Source organism: Capsicum annuum, chromosome 9, assembly GCF_002878395.1.
Source record: "Capsicum annuum cultivar UCD-10X-F1 chromosome 9, UCD10Xv1.1, whole genome shotgun sequence".
NCBI classification, from domain to species: domain Eukaryota; kingdom Viridiplantae; phylum Streptophyta; class Magnoliopsida; order Solanales; family Solanaceae; genus Capsicum; species Capsicum annuum.
The window spans coordinates 113,669,836-113,692,401 of NC_061119.1; the positions used below are offsets into that span (position 1 = coordinate 113,669,836).

General features: G+C 33.7%; 1 protein-coding gene across 2 annotated transcripts; it reads left to right on the forward strand.

Annotated features, from left to right (window-relative positions):
* Positions 1-14,449: 14,449 nt before the first annotated feature.
* On the forward strand, positions 14,450-19,148 carry LOC107842521. Of its 2 annotated transcripts, none has more exons than XM_016686419.2 (3): positions 14,450-14,796; positions 16,725-18,608; positions 18,709-19,148. In XM_016686419.2, the coding sequence occupies exons 1-2, from the start codon at positions 14,694-14,696 to the stop codon at positions 18,317-18,319; spliced, it is 1,698 nt and encodes a 565-aa protein (XP_016541905.1). In that variant the 5' UTR covers positions 14,450-14,693; the 3' UTR covers positions 18,320-18,608; positions 18,709-19,148. The 2 variants fall into 2 exon arrangements, with proteins under 2 accessions (XP_016541905.1, XP_016541904.1); XM_016686418.2 differs by having other exon boundaries at positions 14,465-14,796; positions 16,710-18,608.
* The last annotated feature ends 3,418 nt before the right edge of the window (positions 19,149-22,566 follow it).

Here is a 22,566-nt window from a genome sequence, read left to right on the forward strand (position 1 = left end):
TCATCAATGGGAGTCCAACTTCTTTCTTTCTTCCATATAGAGGTATTCGTCAAGGAGATCCTTTATCACTATACATTTTTATTTTGTGTATGGAACGACTTTCCTATCGAATAGACATAGTTTTTGAATATACGCTCTAGACCCCTATAAACCTTGTCGCTTAAGGGCCCCAAATTTTGCATCTCATGTTTGCCGATGATATTATCCTCTGTGGACAACTGAATGAGTCTTCTTCTAGCTCAACAGGAAATGTCTTGTCTCAATTCAGTGCTATTTCCGGTCAAAAGGTCAACTCAAAGTCAAAAATCTTCTTCTCTATAAATACTCCTTTGGCTAGTAGAAACCTTATTCTCTCTCATTTTAATATGGTGGAAGGACACAGGGTCAAAAAATACTTAGGGTACCCGATATCCACGAACAATATGACAAAGGAAAACCTTCAGTTTCTTCTAGATAATCTTATGTCACTTTTAGCAGGTTGGAAGATGAAGTTCCTCACTAAGGCTGGTAGAACCATGCTGATTCATTCTACTCTTAATTCTCTACTAAACCACGTCATGATGCTTTTCCAGTTACCTATCCATCTTCTTGAAAAAATAGAATTATATGAATGTATCTTTTACTGGGGTGACTCTCAAACTCATAAAAAGTTGCACTTGATTAAATGGTCAACAATCACTAAGGCTAAATAATAGGGTGGTATAGGTATCCAAGACCTACATGCTGCCAAGAACAAACTTATTTCTGTCGAATTCATGGAGACTCTTTTACTCCTCCTCTCTTTGGGCTACTATTTTAAGGAATAAGTACTTGAGGTACCTTGTTAATGTTGGGATATAGGTCTTTGTGTCCTACGTGGATAAATAAAGCTCAATTTGGACCAATTCACTTTTGCCCATAGGCCCATTACTATTAGAAATATATATAGATCATTTTTAGGTCTTATTCACCATCACAAAAGAGAGTTTTCAGCAGCCAAAGAGAGAAAAAGAAAGCTGATTTTTGCTCAAAAATTCCAGCCATAGCTGTCAACTTCAAATTGCAATTTTTGCTTCGTTTTTTGTAAGATTGAGCTGATTTTTGGAATGTTTGTTAGTCTCATCTTAATATTTGATTAGGAACTGACAGATCTTAATTTGATGGCCTTTAGATCCTATTTTTTATTCCTGAATAGTAGCTGTATTTTTGGTGTTTGTGCTTCCTTTCTATTCTCTAGTTTTGATGCTATCTTGTTGTGTTGTTGCTAGTTGTTTGACACTTATTTTTGTAAAAAATTTTGGAGAATAATATTGTAAATTTTGGTGATTATAGTGGAAGTTTGGTCTCGTGATTTTTTACTCTTCACACCGAAGAATTTTCCACATAAATTTGGTGTCTTGGCTTGATTGATTTTATTCTTGTCTTATCATTTTTGTGAGGTTGATATAATTTCTGCCTATTCTTTATTTTTCTTGGATTTTCTTATCTTGTCTTGGTTCAAATTGAAAGGAAAAGTTTAGATCTTGGGTATTCTTCTGCTGCTACTCTATCGGGCACTTTGTTAGTGTCCTTGCCTTTCCCAACAAAGTGGTATTAGAGCGTTGGTTATTTTTTATTGTTGATTTGAATGATGAAGGAAAATATGAGCAAGATGGTGTGTTTGAATGGTAGTAACTATCATACTTGGAAAGACAAGATGAAAGATCTTTTCTTTGTCAAGAAAATGCATTTACCTGTGTTTGCTTCTACTAAATCTCAATCCATGATAGATGAGGATTGAGAATTTGAGCACCTACAAGTTTGTGGCTATATTAGACATTGGGTTGAAGATAATGTTAAAAATCATATTATGAATGAGACATATGTCAGAAGTTTGTGGGACAAGCTTGAGACATTTTATGCTTTGAAGACTGGGAATAACAAGTTGTTCCTGCTTAAGCAATTGATGAATATTAGGTATAAAAAGGGCAGTTCTATTTTTTATCATATAAATAATTTTTAGGGTGTCCTTAACCAACTGTCCAAAATGGGTGTAAAGTTCGATGAAGAAATTCAGGGACTTTGGCTTCTTAATACTCTGTCTGACTCTTGAGAAACTCTTAGAGTTTCTTTGACTAATTTTATTCCTGATGGTGTTGTAACTATGGAATATGTTAAGACTAGAGTCTTGAATAAAGAGATGAGAAGAAGATCTCAGGCCTCATCTTCACACTCTATGTTTTAGTTATTGAAGAGAGGGGGAGAAACAAGTCCAGAGGTTCAAATAATAGAGATAAAAGTAGAAGCAAGTAGAGGTCCAAATTTAAGAATGTTACACGTGACTACTGCAACAAAAAGGGGCATATCATGAAATATTGCTACAAGCATAAGAGAGATATGAGATTACAAAAGAATGAAAATGATAGTGAAAATTGTGTTACTGTTGTTGCTAATGATGATCTTCTTGTTGCTTGTGGTAAGAATGTCATTAATCTTGTTCGTGATGAGTCTAGCTGGTTTATGGATTCTGGTGTTACTTCTCATTTTATGCCAAAGAAGGAATTATTTTCTTCTTATACTCCAGGTAATTTTAGAATGTTGAAAATGGATAATAATGATGAAGTTAAAGTACTTGGCATTGACACTGTTTGTTTGAAAAGTAATAATGGTTCCAAACTAGCTCTCAACAATGTCAAGCATGATCCAGATGTTTGCCTGAATTTGATTTCTGTAGGGAACCTTTATAATCAGGGTTATATTAATACCTTTGGTGCTGCCAGTAGAAGCTTACTAGTTGTATGTATTTTAGGGCTCTACTTCTAGAGGCTTGATAAACTTAGTGGAGAATGATACTTCATCGGAGTTGTGGCATAGAAGGTTGAGTCATATAAGTGAGAATGGGATTGATAGTTTGGCTAAGAAAAATTTACTTTCTGGAGTCAAACAAGCAAAGTTGAAGAAGTATGTTCATTGCTTAGCCAGTAAATAGAAAAGAGTTACTCCCTCCATCCCATTTTATGTGTCGTGATTTTCTTTCCCAAAAAGAATGTCACCTTTCCTTATTTGGTAACTATTTAATGACATCATTTCTATTTTGTCCTTAGTGGATTCCACTTATTAAGAAAAGACAATTAAAAAGTAAATATTAAAATAACTTTAAGAGGGGAAATTTTGTAAACTTTACAAAGTCATCACTTATTTCTTAAACTTCGTGCCCGATCAAATAGAGACATAAAATGGGATGAAGGTAGTACTTTTCAGAGTCATCCGCCTTCAAGAAAGCTTGATTTGTTGGAGTTGGTACATTCTGATTTGTGTGGTCCTTTTAAAGTAAGGTCTCATGGTGGTACACTTTACTTTGTGACTTTTATTGATGATCATTCTCACAAACTCTGGGTATTTTCTTTGAAGTCCAAGGATCAAGTACTTGATGTGTTCAAGGGTTTTCAGGCCTTGGTTGAAAGACAGACAGGGAAGAAATTGAAATGCATCCGCTCATATAATGGTGGTGAGTATGTTGGTCCTTTTGATAGATATTGCAGAGAGCAAGGTATTCAGCATCAGAAAACTCCTCTAAAAACTCCCCAGCTGAATAGTTTACCAGACAGGATGGACAGAACTCTAGTTGAGAGGGTTAGATGTATGCTTTCAGATGCTAAGCTGCCAGATTTCTTTTGGGCAGAAACATTTAATATCGTTGCTTATGTTATCAATTTATCTCCTACCGTTTCTTTGGATGGTGATATCCCTGACAGTGTTTGGTCTGGTAAGAATGTTTCTTATGATCATCTTTGAGTCTTTGGGTGTAAAGTTTTGTGCATGTTCCTAAGGATGAAAGGTCAAAGTTGGATGTAAAAACTAGACACTTTATCTTTATTGGTTATGGTCAAGATAAATTTGGCTATCGTTTCTATGATCCAATTAAGAAGAAACTTGTTAGAAGTCGTGATGTTGTGCTCTTTGAAGACCAAACAATTGAAGATTTTAACAAAGCTGAGAAGGTTGATTCTCAGAGTAGTGAGAGTCTAGTTGATGTTGATCCAGTTGCTTTGACTATTGCTCCTGAAGAAAATCTTCATGATGATGAAAATTAAGTTGATAATGAAGATGATGATTATGTCCAGAATGACCAGCAAGATGTTGTTGGTGCTCTAGTATAAGTTAATATGGTTGATCAGCAACCAGCTGTTGATGCTTTAGAGAATTCTCTCAGACAATCTACTAGAGAGAGAATACTTTCATCTTGTTATTTTCCCAATGAGTATGTACTCTTAACTGACGGGGGATAACCTGAGAGTCTTGATGAGGTCATAAAAAGTGAAGAAAAAGAAAAGTGGTTTGATGCTATGGAAGATGAGATTAAATATTTGCATGATAATCATACCTAATTTGGTTAAGCTACCTAAAGACAGAAAAACTTTGAAAAATAGGTGGATTTTTCGTGTGAAACATAAAGATGGTAACCCAGTTCTACAGTACAAGTCTAGATTGGTTGTGAAAGAATTTAACCAAAAAAAAGGAGTTGATTTTGATGAGATATTCTTTCTAGTTGTGAAGATGTCATCCATTCGTGTGGTTCTAGGCTTAGCTGCAAGTCTAGATTTAGAGGTTGAGCAAATGGATGTTAAAATTGCTTTTCTCTATGGTAACTTAGATGAAGAAATTTATATAGAGAAACCCGAAAGTTTTGAAGTCAAGGGAAAATAAAAATATATTTGCAAATTGAAGAAGAGCTTTTATAGTTTGAAACAAGCTCCCAGACAGTGGTACAGGAAGTTTGGTTCCTTTATGAGTCAACATGGCTTCAAGAAGACTACTTTAAACTATTGTGTTTTTGTGCAAAAATTCTCTGATGGTGACTTTATTATTGTGTTGCTTTATATTGATGACATGCTTGTTGTTGGTCATAACACTTGTAGGATTTAAAAGTTGAAGCAAGAGTTGAGTAAGTCTTTTTCTATGAAAGACTTAGAACCAGCAAGGCAGATTCTTGGCAAGCAGATTGTCTGTGATAGAAAGTCTAAGAAGTTGTGGTTATCATAAGAGAAGTATATTTAAAAAGTACTTCGAAGGTTCAATGTGGATAAGGCTAAGGTTGTCAGTACACCTTTAGCTATGTACTTTAAATTGAGCACGAAGCAGTGTCCTTCTAGTGATGATGGGAAGGAAGATATGAAGAAGATTCTTTATGCTTCAGTCGCTGGTAGTTTGATGTATGCAATGGTTTGTACAAGATCGGATATTACTCATGTTGTTTGTATTGTTATCCGTTTTCTTTCTAATCTGGGAAGAGAACATTGGAACGTTGTGAAGTGAATTATGAGATATCTTTGTGACACTTCCCGTCTGAGTTTGTGTTTTGGTACAAGAAAGTCTATTCTTTGTGGTTATACTGATTCAGACATGGCTAGTGACATTGATACTCGCAAGTCTACTTCAGAGTATTTGGTTACTTTTGCGGGGGGAGCTGTGTCTTGGCAATCCAGGTTGCAAAAATGTGTTGCTCTATCTACTACAGAAGCTGAGCTTATTTTTGCCGTTGAAGCTTGTAAAGAATTGCTTTAGATGAAGAGATTCTTGGGGGAACTTGGTTGTACTTAAGAGAGGTATATGCTTCATTACGACAGTCAAAGTGCTATACATTTTGGCAAGAATTATACATTTCATGGTCGGTCTAAACACATTGATGTGAGACATCATTGGATTCGGGATGTATTGGATTCTAAATTGCTTGAACTTAAGAAAATTCATAGGGTGATAATGGTTCTGACATGATAACTAAAGCTTTGCCAAGAAGGAAGTTTGAAGATTGTTGCAATGATCGTCGGGATGACGGCCTCCTCCACATAGTCGGGAGGGGGAGAATTGTTGGGATATGGGTCTTTGTCCTTTCTTATGTGGATAAATAAAGTCCAATTTGGACCATCCCACTTTTGTACATAGGTCCATTACTATGGGGAATATATATAGATCTTTTTTAGGTCTTATTCACCATTACAAAAGAGAGTTTCAGCAGCCAAAGAGAGGAAAAGAAAGCTGATTTTCACCCAAAAATTTCAGCCACAATTGTCAACTTCAAATTGCGATTTCTGCTTCGTTTCTTGTCCGATTGAGCTGATTTTTGGACTGCTTGTTAATCTCATATCAATATTTGATTAGGAACTAACGGAGCTTGATTTGGTGGCCTGTAGCTCCTATTTTTCATTTTTGAACAGTAGCTGCGTTTTGGGTGTTTGTGCTCCTTTTTTATTCTCTAGTTTTGGTGTTATCTTGTTGTGTTGTTGCTCTTTGTTTGACACTTGTTTTTGTGGACAATTTTGGAGAATAATATTGTAACTCTTGGTGATTATAGTGGAGGTTTGGTCTCGTGGGTTTTTACTCTTCACACCGAAAGATTTTCCACGTAAATTTGGTGTCTTGGCTTGATTGATTTTATTCTTGTCTTAGCATTTTTGTGTGGTTGATATATTTGTTGTCTATTATTTGTTTTGCTTGGATTTGCTTATTTCTTCTTGGTTCAAATTAAAAGGAAAAGTTTAAATCTTGGGTATTCTTCCGCTGCTATCCTGTCGGGCACTTTGTTAGTATCGTTGCCTTTCCCAACAGTTAACCCATCGATGTGAAATTCCGTAGCCTCAAAAACTTGGAAAACCCTCCAAGTAAGATGGAGGTACTGCCAACTTGGGCTTATGCGGAGGCAAGCTACAGGGGAACATATCAGTGTTTTCAACCAGCCATGGATTAGGCCTAACACATTCCTTCGTGGCCTTATCAAAGGACCTCTCCATAAGTATGAAGCTATGTTGCCAGTTGCTCATTTTAGATCCTCCAATACCTGGTCGTTTGAGAACCTTTTGGTTGACTTTCCGCAAGCCATCACTAACTTGATCAACAATATCCATTTTTCTCGCTACTCAGCTTCTTACGATCAGGTCATTGAGGATTAATTGAATCTGGTCTATTCTCAGTTAAGTCCTGCTACGAAGCACTTCAGAATAGTGCTGACTTGTCCCTCTCAAATGATGATTCTTGCACCAGATTTAGCTGGATTTGGAAATTAAATACTCCTCTAAAGATTAAGCATTTCTTTTGGCTCCTAAATCATGGTAGGGTGCCTACTCTTAGCTTGCTCCATCGCATTGACATTGTCCAATCTCCAGTTTGTTGTTTATGTAATCTGATGGAAGAAACATCAGCTCGTCTTTTTCTCTTATGCCCAAAGCTAGAGCCTCTTTGGACTGATTTTAATGTTCAGAATAAAATCTTATCCATCACAGCATCTTCCATTCAACCCTCAAGTTGGTTTCCCTTTTCTTTAAGATCGATTATCTCCACACATACTGTACGCTATATACCTACTCCCTCCTTTGTCTCGTACTATGTTTGGGCTATTTGGATAGCACGTAACAAGTTTCTCTATGAAGCAACTCCATTCTCCCCTTCTGCTGCAGGCATTGCGCAATAGCGGGTGAATTTTTGGTTCTTGGCAGGCAAATAAAAAATTCCCAGAGTCAAGATTCCTAAGTAAGAAAAATGGAACCCTCCAGCAAATGGTAATATAATGCTTAACACTGATAGTAGTACAAATATTACTTCATGCTCCTAATCTCTCTGAGGGGCGTCGATTGGTTGTTAGGATTAACTGAAGAATGTACTACAACTCAACCACTAGAAGCTGAAGCCCATGCACTCCTTCTAGGACTTACATTGGCCCTGTAGTACCACCTCAAGCCCCTACAGATCAATATTGACTCTAATAAATTAGCACAACTGCTAGCTAGCCTCTTGCTCTCGCACTAACTCATCTCTTATACATGATTGCAGGTCCCTTCTCAGCAGGATGGGTGAACCACGCATGACGCATGTTTACAGGGAACAAAATAGGCTAGCGGAGATGCATTAGCGGCATGTACCTCTACTAATTAGTCTGCGTACCGGCAGTACTACTACTTTGTTTTGGGAGTCTCCACCACTTATACCGGATATTTTGAGAGATCACAAGCAAGGAGACACAACTATAAGAAGGGTGAATGCTCCATACAGGAGACACAACTATAAAATCTGAGTTCGTTGCGTCAAGCAAGAACTACCTTTAATGAGTATTGAATGTTGAAATCCACTTAGATGTTATGGGTCTTGGAGACGCCATAAAGAAAGAAAATATAGCATCTCATCAAAATCGTACTAAGGCTATGATTTTCTTGCATCATCATCTTGACGAAATTCTAAAAATTGAATACCTTACTACTAAGGATCCACTTATTTTTTGGAATGGCCTAAAAGAAAGATTCGGCCACTTGAAGATGGTCACCCTCCCAAAATAACGATATGAATGCATGCATCATAAAAATAAGATGTTGGGTTCAAGTCCCATCGATTTATTCCTAAGACGCCTTTATATGGATAAAATGTTGAGTTTGAATCTCAATGCACCATATTGATAATATAATGATGGCTAAGGCAAAATAATGTGTTCTTGATAAAAGGACATGAATCTGTCCCATTGAATATGCTCCATTCCAAGAAGTGAATGCAGTAACAATATATGATAAGTCAAATTGCTCTATTCTTGAAGTAAATGCGGTAGCAGTATATGATAATTCTGAAGGATGACAAACTGCTCTATTCTTCCAGTGAATATTGTAGCAATATATGATATACCCCAAAAGGTATGTTAAAAGAAAAATTCTCTACATTAGATGCACACCTCGATTTGCTCTTAAATTAGCAATATTTTGAAAGAGGTTATAAGCTATCATAATTTGATAGACTTAAGGCACAATTATTTTTCATTCTCAATCCTTGGAATGAAATTTTTGATTATTATAAGTACAGATCTATTCCCTGAAGAGAATGTGATAATATTTATTAAAGCTTATTAATATAAATGTGCACTTGATTGTGATTGTATCACACACAACTTACCTCTCGAAAAGGTAGAATAACTGAGAAGAGTTATTTTAAAATCTACTTCTGAAGTAGTAAATCTGAACTTTATTTATGTAATAGTAAATCTGAAATTTACTAAAGTAAAAGACACATGTCATGGCAAACTTGAAGTTTACTAGCATAAAAGTTTATAAGTTGACTTGAACGATTGCGACATTTTAAAGATATACATATTAAATATTAAACATATATTGAAGAATTCAAAAATTCTTCATGAACTTTAATGTTGCTAGTTCTCATGATACGTTGGTTGGACTAACTAATTTAGGGATTGGATCTCTTAAAATCTTAATACGGGTCCATTTACCAGTCATGTGATCTATTAAGATGCATTGATATAAGATGACCACTTGTACATTTATTGTCAACCTACAGTTTGACATTCATAAAGTTACTTGCTCAATAAAATTGAGTTTAGAACATACTTTTTAGATTGTAGAATCAAGACAATTCATCTTGATGATGATGGTTTGGCATTGAATAACTTCGATAAATAGCTAAATCATTGCTAATAAGAAAAAGCATCATGTGTTGATCTAAAATATAATATATTACATACAATAGCACTTGTATGCATTAGACCAATAGATTATGATTATTTCTTCCCTCCCAATTGGTTCAAGGTCATGAATCAAATATTCCATATAATAATTTTGATGTGCGGTATACGATTGATGAATGTACCATGATGCACAAAGATGAATTCTTCAAAGAAGATGGAGGATGTATGTTAGTTTTCCTAACATAAGGGGCAGATTATAAGTAACTAAGAAATATGCTAGGAATTATCATCAGATTCTCATTCAAAAGATAATTCAAGTTAAATCCCAAAAATATCTCATATTTAAGCTACAAGTGCTTCTATTTTGTGTCTCTAAAGGACAAAGTCTATGTATGCATGAAGCATGATAGACAAACCGGTTCTAAATAAAATAATCCTTAAAAGGATAAAGAGCAAATAATCATAATAAGAAGGCAATGCGCTCTTGAAGAGCCTATGACATAACAATTCATGAAACCTTATGAGAGGTTCAGGTATCTGAAAATAATGAAGTGATGAGATCTCAAAATATTATGCTGCATTGTGAATCGATACAAAATGATATATCATTAATGATTCTTTGATACAATATTGATGCAGTATTGTAAAGGATTACGAGGATCTGAATTCTACGTTAATCCAAGTATGCTGACGTAGAAACATTTATCAAGTGACATGAAATGATGCATCTTGGTAAGCATAAAACTTATTTGATTTGCAGTCCAGACACTTGAAGATGTCACACATATTGATATTGTCACTTGACAAAAATCCATATGAAAATCCCTAAAGAATTCAAAATGCCTAAAGCATATAAAGTTTTTTTAGAAACTTGTTTATTATCCTTATAAGGGATAAATTGATGGTCCAAATATTATTAAAACTCTTGGAGAGTTTTCAAAAGCAATAAAATTATTTGCTGAAATGAGAAATATGAAGTACCATATCTTAATGCAATTGGTGCACAACATTAATGTATTTTGCAAATACTACAAGGCCTGATATAGCTTTTTCAGTCAATTTATTAAGCAAGACATATTTTTGCTCCTACAAGGAGACATCAAAAGGGGATAAAATACATGAATTTATTTTATTCTAAAGCTTACAGTCCCGATTTTGTTGATTATACTGATGTTGGGTATTTATTTAACCCACATAAATCTCGATCTCAAACATGCAATGTGTTCATATGTGGAGATACTGTCATATCTTGGAGATATACAAAACAGTCTATCTAGTACTTCATTAAACTATGCTGAGATAATAGCTATTCATGAAGCAAGCCGAGAATATGTATGGTTGAGGTCTATGATACATCTCATTCGAAAAAAATATTGTGTGAAATGTGACAATGTACTCACAATTTATACAAAGATAATGCAACATGCATAACATATCTTAAAGGAGGATTCACAAAAGGAGATAGAACGAAGCACACTTCATCAAAGTTTTTCTATACACGTGAGCTACAAAAGAATGACGATATTAATGTGCAACAAATTTGTTCAAGTGATAATGTGGCTGATTTATTCATCAAGTCTTCTTCAATTACAACTTTCAAGAAGATGGTGCACAAGATCGGGATACAAAAGTTCATTGATGTTCTCATCTGGGGGAACAAATACGCGTTGTACTCTTTTTCCCTTTCAAAGTCTTGTCCCACTGGGTTTTCCTTGTAAGGTTTTTAATGAGGCAGCTTAAATGCATATTGTTAGAGGTGTGTACTCTTTTTCCTTCACTAGATTTTTTTTTTCACTGGATTTTTTCTAGATAAGGTTTTAACGAGGCACATTATCATTAATTAGACATTCAAGGGGGAGTGTTATGAATATATTTACATTATAGTGAAGGTCTATCAAGAGTATAGATAAGATCTATCAAGATCTAATAAGATCTATCAATATCTAGTTGATATCTATCAAGATTTGAAGTATTATCTTTTAGTCAGAAACTAGGAGTAATTTATCCTATAAATAGAAGGAATTCCTTTGTTGTAAATCATCCTCAAGGATCTCAAGAGATCTTTCAAGATAAATAAGAATTACTCTCTCTTCTCTCTACTCTTGTTCTTCTTTATTCTTTTATTGCTTTATAACAAAAGAATGATTGTTGTTCCTATATATAAATATAGAATTTCAGTTTGGTGCACCGTCGGTGTAGTTTATTTTTATACTATCAGATAACTCTTACCTGCTCCATTTCTTATGTAAAAATATAAAAATGAATGACCTGCTATAATAGATAAAAGTCACATGACGTGTAAAAAGAAAATACACCGACAGTACACCAAACTTAAACCCATAAATATAGGATCATAACGTAAAGTCAGATGCCTGCAACTCTAAATCGCTTCTCTTAATGGAGGAAATAGTTGACGGGGATCAATAAGATTTCAATTGTTGAAATTAATATGTTTTTTCTCAATTTTCTTAAGTACTGATGTTTTATGTACTTTCTTCGTTTCAAAATAATTGAATTATTGGAGTGTTTTTCAGTGTTTAAAATAATTGAATTGTTCATTATTTAAGATAGATGTTGAAATTTTTTTTCAATTTTATCCTTCGTTAATTAAAATTTTCAAGGATGAGTTCCAATGATCATTACTAATGTTTTGGAATTTGAAAAGGACAAAAATAAAAAAACATGACTAATTTATGTCTTTGTCTTTTTTTCTTAAGATGTGTGTCATATTTCAACAATTCAATTATTCTGAAACAAAGGGAGTATATTTTATTATTGTGCCGATGAGAGTTAATTCTCAATTTACTTACTTTTGATCTTGTCTTTCTTCCGCAGGATAGCAAATATATGTCCGTACCTAAACACAATGGTAATGAATTGAACCTTTTTCTTGCTTTGTCGAGATTATTTACTCTGCCCTACCCTATAAATCATGCATTACTCATGTTGTTAGTGGGACTCACTATATACAATATTTTTAGTTCTTTTTTTATTTTATTGATTGTATATTTATGCAGTTTTTTATATATTGTAAATTGGTCTGATAGAGCTAAATTTACTTATGTTTTACAATAGGAGGAGATTTGAAGAGATTTGAAGAGAAAGATATTAGTCTATTAATTTGTTCCCTTTATCTAGAACTTAAACTCTATGTTTCAAATCTTTAAGGTTTCTCATATTTGAATCCATTATTTTTTATAATTATTGGTTCAAATCAATTTTAATAGATTTTAACATATAAATATATGCTACACTTAAAGTAACAAGGCGGGACAACTCTATATCCGCTTATGCGGAAGATACAGTAATAGATAGAGAAGGTCTATGAAATAAAAAGCCAGTTGATCATGTGGCGTAAAACAGATGTACGTACTCTTACCTTAAGACAATTTTCCATCATGAGTTGAACAAATCGTGGGTGCGCGGCTGTCATATGTTTGAAGAGACCATTCACGAGTTTGAATTAACGAAGAATAAAGAGAGAGTACTTTTTTCTACAGAAAACCTAAGCTACACATAGTGTATGTCACGAGCTTGAATCGTGAAGAATAAAAAAAGATTATTTCTTAACAGAAAACCGAAGTTACAGCACACAATACAACATTATGTTGAGATGGAAACTTAAGCCATAAAGGGTTAAGCTAATCACTAGGTAAAACTCAAAAATGTTTCAACTGGAATGACAAAAATATTTCAAATAAAAAGACGGTAAGTGTTGTTCTAAGAATAATGAACAAGCTACGCCACAAAAAGAATAAAATAGAACATGCACCAACATGGACTTTTTATCAGCTAATACAGAAACTCACTAAAATGCAACAACTGCGGTGTATATCATATCTTAAGAAATATACTGAAGATCAGACTTTTTAACACATAAAGCTAGAAAGAAAAACATAACAGTGAATAATTACTATAGTAAAGATAAGAGTAATTGAGAGGTAATGCTAGGAAAGAAAAAGAATTAAAAAGGTGTCCATGTCAGATAACAACATATAAGAATTAAGATGTCAGTTGCCCTCTAATATTGCATGGTTGTAGAAAACCCTCCTTTTGGTTAAGAACAAGATTTTTGTTTTTTTAAGAGTTATACTCCTGCCATCTTTACTTGTTCACTATCAATTTGATATATATTTCAAGAAATAGTAATAAATAATAAAGTTAATTTAATGATTACTCTTTATATTTGAGATTCTACTCAAACCTCTCTTGAAAAATTTCACTTAATATATTGTAATTAAAAGTTCATAGATTTTATATGTTGACTAAGTATGCTTTCTCACAAAATGAAAAGAAATAGTTATGAACAATTTTCCAATTAATTAATGATGAAATTCATATCTAAGTCAATATTCTTTTTAATTATATTTGTTAACAAATAAAATACGTGCTTTGGTCACGCCTAAAGTGTGTCCATCAGCCACTTAGAACTTTTGTGGTAAAATATATATGTATTTACACTAATATATATGTGTGTGTATTTATATTTATATTTATATTATTATATTAAAGTATGAAGGATCTTTAAAAATTGATTTAAAATTTTTACACTTCATTAAAAATTTCACTTAATATATTGTAATTAAAAGTTCATACATTTTATATGTTGACTAAGTATGCTTTCTCACAAAATGAAAAGAAATAGTTATGAACAATTTTCCAATTAATTAATGATGAAATTCATATCTAAGTCAATATTCTTTTTAATTATATTTGTTAACAAATAAAATGCGTGCTTTGGTCACGCCTAAAGTGTGTCGATAGTCACTTAGAATTTTTGTGGTAAAATATATATGTGTTTACATTAATATATATGTGTGTGTTTATATTTATATTATTATATTAAAGTATGAAGCATCTTTGAAAATTAATTTGAAATATTTATACTTCATTAAAAATTTCTACAATAAATAAAATTATTTAATTTTAAATAATCAAACTTTACACGTGCGAAACACTTGCGAATAAACTAGTAATAATTAATAATATATGTTTGGTTGGTTAAGTAATTTTTGCTTCAATAAATAAATAGGGGGATCGGCATATATGAATGAAGAGGGGGACCCGTAACCTATAAATAAATTTTGGAGATGAGTGGAAACACAAGAGTTGGCATGGGCATTCATCGTCCGCTCTTTTTCCCACAACACATCATTCTACAGAAACACAGAATCGACAAATTTCTAGGAAGATTCATTCCCCAGCAATTGGGTTGATTTTTACAGAGAGAGATGCATACACCTAAATCTTAGTTTTTTGCATTTGGCGTGGGAGACAATTAATTATGTTTGGATGCAAATGCTTTCGTTGGAGCAAACTTTCAGATCTCTCTTCCCGTGAACCTGACACGTTTCTTCTGCCAGCACCCATCCCTCAATGGCCCCAAGGTATCCCAATTGCCTTATTAATTATCTCTTCTCTATTGATCTTTTTCATTGGCTGTCAATTCTTATTATCTGAATTTTGTTGCTCAATTGTCACTTTAATCAGTCAATCAACTGCCACCTCAATATCAAATTACTTAGTTGGTTGGGCTACATGAAATTTTCATTGTTAGACTGTTTTTATGTAATCCGGATATGCTTCATCTCACATAGGGTTTGTTGCGCATTAGATTTTAACATGTAAGGTTTTATCCTCTTTATTATGTATCCATTGTTATGCCTACCTTTGCATTGAAAAGAAAAGAACATCTTTTTTGACTGAAATGCTTCAATGTTCCAGCAAAACTGGAAATTACATGTCCATCCCAGTGGCATGTTGCAATATTCTTCATCCAATTACCGTGACTATGTCTTTTGTTTTGTTTATCTTAGTTTGAACTAATAGGTTCCGCATTCCACGAGGTTCATGTAACACCCCTAGGCAAATTCCACATTGACAAACACGGGGCAAATTCCACATTGACAAACACGGGAGAGATGCTGGGTATATAAGGAAGCAAGTGTTAGACTCTAATGACGCGTTTTAAACCCGTGCAGGCCTAGGCCCAAAGCGGACAATATCACTAGCGGGCTGGCTATGACAGCTCATGTTTCTACTGTGGTTTGGTGACCGACAATGATCAACTTTAAAATGATTTCTGTTGTTCTCGAGAAGAATAATGTTTAATGTATGTTAAGAAAAAAAAATTAATGTGTGCCTTCTTAAAGAAAAAATAGAAGAATGTATGCTACTGTTTGTGGTGAAATATGCATGAGGTGGTGGTAACGACTGATTCTTTTAGCACTGGCAAAGAAAGATTCTAATCGTTTTCGTGTTTCCAAGCACATTATTGAGTGTGAAACATTCTTAACTGGTAGTTTCTCTTTTACCACTCTTTCATGCTTTTAATTCTATTTGCCCCTTCTTACAATTTACAAGGGCTCTTCAAGTTTTAATACCTAGAGTTTTCAATGAAGTACTGTTGTCTGGGAAGAGGCTGTTGTAGTCTTTTGATTGATAGGCACAAGGACAGGGAGCAGTAAAATGGAAACTTCCTGATGTTATTTTGTTTTACAAGAAAACGAAACTAGCATAAGTTTCTTAAATGTGAATACTTTCTGAAAGTTCCTCGTGCGTTTGTTTGTCCAGTAAAATCTTATGTAAAACTGCTTTCAAGATTTGTCCAACTCACTTAGTTTTCCTTCATGATTTAACTTCCATATATTAAAGCAGGATGTTGTTTTTCTGTCAATTTCTTGTTCAACTGATTAAGTTTCACTTCAATTTTCCTCTCTTCCATGTTTTCTATGTTGTACTTTCATTCCCATCTTACAGGAGGTGCCTTTCCATTCGAAAAAGACTTAAAAAACTTTGCAGACTGATTTAGCAATTTGCTAGATACGTTATCACTAAAATTTTAATTCTGAATTTTCATCTTCAATCCACTAAACGAAATTCTTAAGAGTTTGGATAAGTTTGTTTTGGATAGTTTAGGATTCTTAGTTGTTATTTGAGATGAAAGCTAATTATTTCATGGCTTAAATGAGTTTTTTATTCAGCTTCTAAGTTTTCATTTTGATCAAACGACTCTTTGGGGTTAAACATAAGAATTTGTTATTCTACTTCTTTCTTCTACTTGGAAAAGACATTGTATATGTTCTTGGGAGTGCATTAGTTTTCAGACTCACTTGATATGATGTGTTAGTTTATGGGTTGTCGAATCAGCACTGTACCCCAATGGACTGTTAGAATCATGTTAGCAGACTCCATACAAAAAAAACAAAGAAAAATAAAAAAAGAAGTCCTTTCTTGAAAAAGTAATTAATGAAGAACATCTCTAATGCTAGTTTTTTTCCTATTTCTTCCACTGTCTTAGAATGTTCTGGTACAGGATTCGCAAGTGGAACAATTAAACTAGGGGAATTGGAGGTTCGTAAAATCAGCAAGCTTGAGTTTGTCTGGGGTTGTAATCTATCACAAGATCGGAAACAGGGTGTAAGCATTTATAAGCCAAGGGAGGTGCCTGATGGATTTTTCAGCCTTGGCCACTACTGCCAATCTAACAACAAGCCTCTACGAGGGTTTGTGCTTGTTGCTCGGGAAGCGGCTAAACCTGAGGTGGGGGACTATTGCAGTGGAAATCCTTGTTTTCCTGCGCTTCAGAATCCCCTTGATTACACGCTAGTCTGGAGTTCTAATGATGGAACGGAAGAAAATTTTGATGGATCTGGTTACTTCTGGTTACCTCAACCACCTGAAGGTTATAAAGCCATGGGGTTCATTACGACTACTAATCCTGTTAAACCTGAGTTAGGGGAAGTTAAATGTGTTCGAGCTGACCTCACTGATGAATCTGAAACTTACTGTTTGATACTCAAAACCAGCTCTGTGCTTTCAGAAGTACTGGCAATTTGGAGCATAAGACCGCGCCATAGAGGAATGCATGGTAAAGGTATTTCAGTTGGTACCTTTTTCTGCAGTAGCTATTGGAGCCCAGGACAAGAGCTAAACATCGCATGCCTAAAGAACTGTGATACAAGTATACAAGCAATGCCAAACCTTGATCAGATTCATGCAATCATTAGGCACTATGGTCCTACTTTGTTTTTCCATCCTGGCGAGGCATATCTTCCATCTTCTGTACAATGGTTCCTAGAAAATGGGGCAATGCTCTATATGAGAGGCGATTCAGCTGCTAAGCCTATTGAGACTGACGGTTCCAGTTTACCTGGTGGTGGGACAAATGATGGCCAGTGCTGGATTGATTTGCCTAGCGATGCTCGGAGGGATATTATCATGTTTGGAAATTTACAGAGTGCAAAACTTTATGTTCATGTTAAGCCAGCCTTAGGTGGTAGTTTTACGGATCTTGCAATGTGGATTTTTTGCCCCTTCAATGGGCCAGCTACTCTAAAGGTTGGTGTTGTGAATGTTCCTCTTAACAAAGTCGGTCAGCATGTAGGTGATTGGGAGCATTTCACACTCCGAGTGAGCAATTTCACAGGAGAATTGTGGAGTATCTATTTTTCTCAGCACAGTGGTGGTGAATGGGTGGATGTTTATGATTTGGAGTTTATTGCAGGAAATAAAGCTATTGTTTATTCATCAAAGAGTGGTCATGCTAGCTTTCCTCATCCTGGAAATTACCTTCAAGGGTCGTCAAAGCTAGGGATTGGAATTAGAAATGACGCTGCCCGTAGTAATCTCTATGTAGATTCAAGTACCCAGTATGAAATAGTGGCAGCAGAGTATCTGGGCCATAAAGCTGTCAGTGAGCCATGTTGGTTACAATATATGAGAGAGTGGGGTCCAACCATTATTTATGACTCAAGAAAGGAGCTTGAGAAAATTGTTAATCACTTGCCAATGATTTTTCGAAATTCAGTACAGAGTATTTTTGATAAGCTGCCAATGGAACTGTTTAAGGAGGAAGGCCCTACAGGGCCAAAGGAGAAGAACAATTGGGTTGGAGATGAAAGATGGTAGCACATTTGTATTTTGTGTCTTTGGGTATCTTACTCTTGCCAGTAGATCAGAATTTGCCTGTTGTAGTTTGTTGTACCATTATGTATAGATTCCTCTTACTCTATGACTCGAGTGTTCAAATTACAAGTACACGAGAAATGGGCTTTGTAGTTGCTTTAGCTTAGCAATTTTTAGTACATTGAGGATCCTACAAGTTCATTGTATGGCAGGAGTTTTGTTGATTCTTTGGTTATCTGCAAAAGGAAAGCAGAATACACTACTCATAAACCAAGAGGGCATCAAGCACTCGGTAATGCTCCACCTTAAGCAAATTGATTATGGATTCTTGTTATCATCATTTCGTTCTGCAACTATCACAATGTGCGGTTTTCTCTTTCTTTGTCCATCAGGTTTTTCTTTGCTGAGCTGTCTGAAGTTTTATGAGGACATTCCTCAATCCAAATCCCAACTTCATTGCAAGTTAAAGAAAAGGACTTCTGTATGATGCCCTCTATCTTTTCTTCTCCCAGCCTACGTTCTTTACTGTATGAGCAAGCTATATGTCAGTATAAAGTTTGGCATTGGCAGACTCCTCTGCATCCCACTAATCTAACCAGGTATACACTTGGGAGAATGATCGTTTGGTTCGCAAACAAGGTCATGGATAACAATGTGGGGGTTGTGGTACGGGGATTAATAATCACTGGATTATTTAGTTCATATGCTTTTTAGTGAATGTTTTGTTCATTGCACTAATTAGGACTCGTATACACTGTGTAAATAAATAGAACTTCACAATTTTAACCTGTGTTTGATGTAAATAAAAGAAATCACCTAGTGTTTTTGCGGAGATTTGAACCTGAGACCTCATGATTCTCAATCCACTTCATTAACCACTAGAAAAGAATGAAATAAATGGATAAGGATTATTTGGTTCCGGCTGTAACAAGAAATTGTTTGGAAATTTGATGTTTTTCGTTGGACCAGTGTGCTACGAACCATTCATTCAGCATCCTGTTTTTAACAAATGACTAAACGTATAACTTTTATTTTTTATGCAGAAAGTAGGCTCGTGAAGCAATTATGAGGTCGTTTGGCAAGAGTCATTAGAAAAAATAATGCATGCATTAGTTTGTATATTACTACTAACTAGTATATACATTCCCGTGCATTTCGCGCATGATATTAAAAATATTAATCATTTTAAATTATATGATTTGATTTGTATAACCACGTTCAATTATATTGTATCAACTAAAATTTAATTGTCATCTTAATTTTCATTAATTACAATATATATATATATATATATATATATATATATATAATAACTTTGGAATGAACGTTAATCATGCCTAATTGAGTGCGTTTGCATTGACAAAATAACCATTTGGTTAAGCTGAGCTTCCATTAAATTTAGACTTTTCTAGACTTCTCTCTTTTTGTAAATGTAGCTATTATGAAGATTAGAAAGAGGAGAGAAGGGGAGCATGTATGGGTGGTATGAAACCCATAAGTGGAGACATAGATTTAAGTATATTCTTTTGCTCCCTTGATAGTCAATGGTCCACCGGCACCTTCATTATCTCCCAATTTTTTTTTTTAGATTATCATATGTATGTCTGGACAGTGGGTTATTTCCACATCATTGTTGCCTTGTTTGATATAATAGAAGTAAACCTGTCGTCTCCACCATAAGCCTCAATTTATGAATGAAATTTTGCAAATTAAAGCCCATAAACTATTTCTTTTTTTGTGAATAAGTAGATCATTATTTATAGAAGTGTTATTTAAAAATGAAATAAAAAAATAGAAAAGTAAGAAAACAGGAATAAAACTTACTTGTGACACGATTGTTTCACGCACAGTTATTTTCGCAAATCGTGAAGGTAATTCATTGAGATGTAATATTGAGTGACAAATGAAATGTGGATTAAAAATCTTAAAGCAGCAAGAATTTAAAAAAAAAAAAGAAGATAAAACTATGTAACAAAATTTAAATTATAACAAAAATGAAAAGTTAGTTTTGAAAATTTTCATTATTAGCCTTACCTAAATCCTATGTCTTTGCATCAATAGCATCGCAAAAAAACAATTCATATAAAACAGATACATCAAGCATCAACATATATACCATAGGGTGTTTCCGATTTACTAAAATGAATTATCTTATAAAAAGAAAGTAAGAATAATCAACGTATCATACACGCGTAAGAATAATAAAGCTTGTCGATATGAATACAAAATTAGGAAATTGCACATATTCTTCAATTCTCATATAAATCAACACCGTTGATTTTTCAATCACATTGGTGATCGAAATACAGACATATAACTCAATTAAAATATATTGAAATATGGAGATGACAACATCATAACATTCCTTACTTCACTTTTTAGTTTTTATATTGAAATTTGGAGATAACAACATCATAACATTCCTTAACATTCCTTACTTTGCTTTTTAATTTTTGGCTATCAATTCTCGACAATAAATTTACTTGATCACGTAAATATACTGAAAAAAATAGTTTATATAAGAAAGAAATAAAAGTCATCCTCCATCAAATAACCAAAAGGATGTAAAACGCAAGCGTTGAAAAGAGATTATATTATATTTGCAGTAAACGCATGGGGGTTATAATTTAAATGACATATGTTTTTGTTCTTATCAATTTCAAACATAGAAATGAATAACTTCCACTAAAATTTAATGTTACAATATATTCAATAATCTAACATGTCGCTAGTTGTCTCTAAATTCTTGAACTACTATTTGATTGTGATAAAGTATCTTTCATTTTGTCACTCCAGATGATAAAGAAATGTTCATAAGAAGAGTGAAAAAACTTCATACCTCTAACATTTCATTCACTCTCTATCCCAAATTAAGATAAACAACAGTGTCCGAGTTAGAGTTTTACAAAAAATAAATTCAGAATACTTTTCAAGGATTAATACTATGTTTTGGAGACTGAAATCATAATTGAATGTGAATAAAATATGAGAAAAATATGAGACACACCTTAAGATATATTTGAATGTAAAAAACCTCATGGAGGAGGGGAATTTCTCTTATGATTAATCTTCGCGTCCTTAATCTTACTCATTTTCTCTCGCACCTTTGGTACTCCTTTTCAAACACCCGTCAAATGTGCAGGCAAAAAGGATATTATTTGTTGGTATAGATAAACACTGATTGAAAGAGAATAGAAAGAGAAGTTATAGACGATGATGGAGAGTAAGAATGTGAGAAGTTATAATATCAGTTTTAAAATAAAAAGAAAATGCAACCGGATAGGATGTTAATTAGAATTAATAACCCCTTTCACTTTACTTGAATTTGATTTTGAATGTGATATAAATATTTTTTTTTAAATTTTAATTATAAATATTATTTTTTATGATATTGATAGTTGTCAGCATAGGAACGTTTTGTTTCTCCTATTATTTTTTTTGGTTTAGTTTAGAATTTTATTGATTAAATGAAAATTAAAAATAACAATAATTCTTTACACAAATGGACCAACCCATTTTGAAAAATCTGCACACCTAAATAAATAAACAAAGCAGGCCCAATTCTAGATCTAAACCCCGACCCGACCTGTCTTTGCTTATTACAAATACCCGATGGAATAGGGTTTCCTAATCTATGCTTCCTCCGCTGCAACCCTCCAAGACCTGAGAAAATATTGTCGTCTCCATTGGTTAACCTCTGCCTCATCTTGAAATTGCTCTAGGTAATCAATTTTGTACCTTGGAGCACTTATAAAGCAGCTAAAAATTCAGCTTTAAGAAATAAGTAGCTTCCTCTGTTCTTCATCTCATCTTTTATGCTTTTTATTTTTCCTAGTTGTGCTTTCCAGTTATTGGGAATGTTATCTCTTTTTGGCTCTTCTCCTATATATAGATATCTTATTTGGTATATTTTTTCAACGTATGTTTAATTAGTGCAAACATTAATTCTATAGTCTATTTGATATTATATATTATGTATAATTAATATATGACAAATCATGATATTAACCATGCAAGGATTCTTAACGCATGCAATAGCATGATCAAGGACATAATTGTCCCTCAAAAGTCAAAATCTTTTGTACATCCTTTTTCATAGTATTTATGGAGGATATATTTGCAAACTATATAATGCATAAAAAATCATCTCAACATATATAACTAATAACAACATTACTAATATATTTTACTCAATATTATTCTCACACGTGCTAACGATCTCGATAAAAAAAACAGAGAGATAGATAACA

Excerpts from the sequence above, each read along its gene's own strand:
- LOC107842521 (XM_016686418.2), top strand. The coding sequence starts at position 14,694 with ATGTTTGGATGCAAATGCTTTCGTTGGAGCAAACTTTCAGATCTCTCT. Across the intron at positions 14,797-16,709 it reads CATCCCTCAATGGCCCCAAG|AATGTTCTGGTACAGGATTC; the intron begins GTATCCCAATTG and ends CCACTGTCTTAG.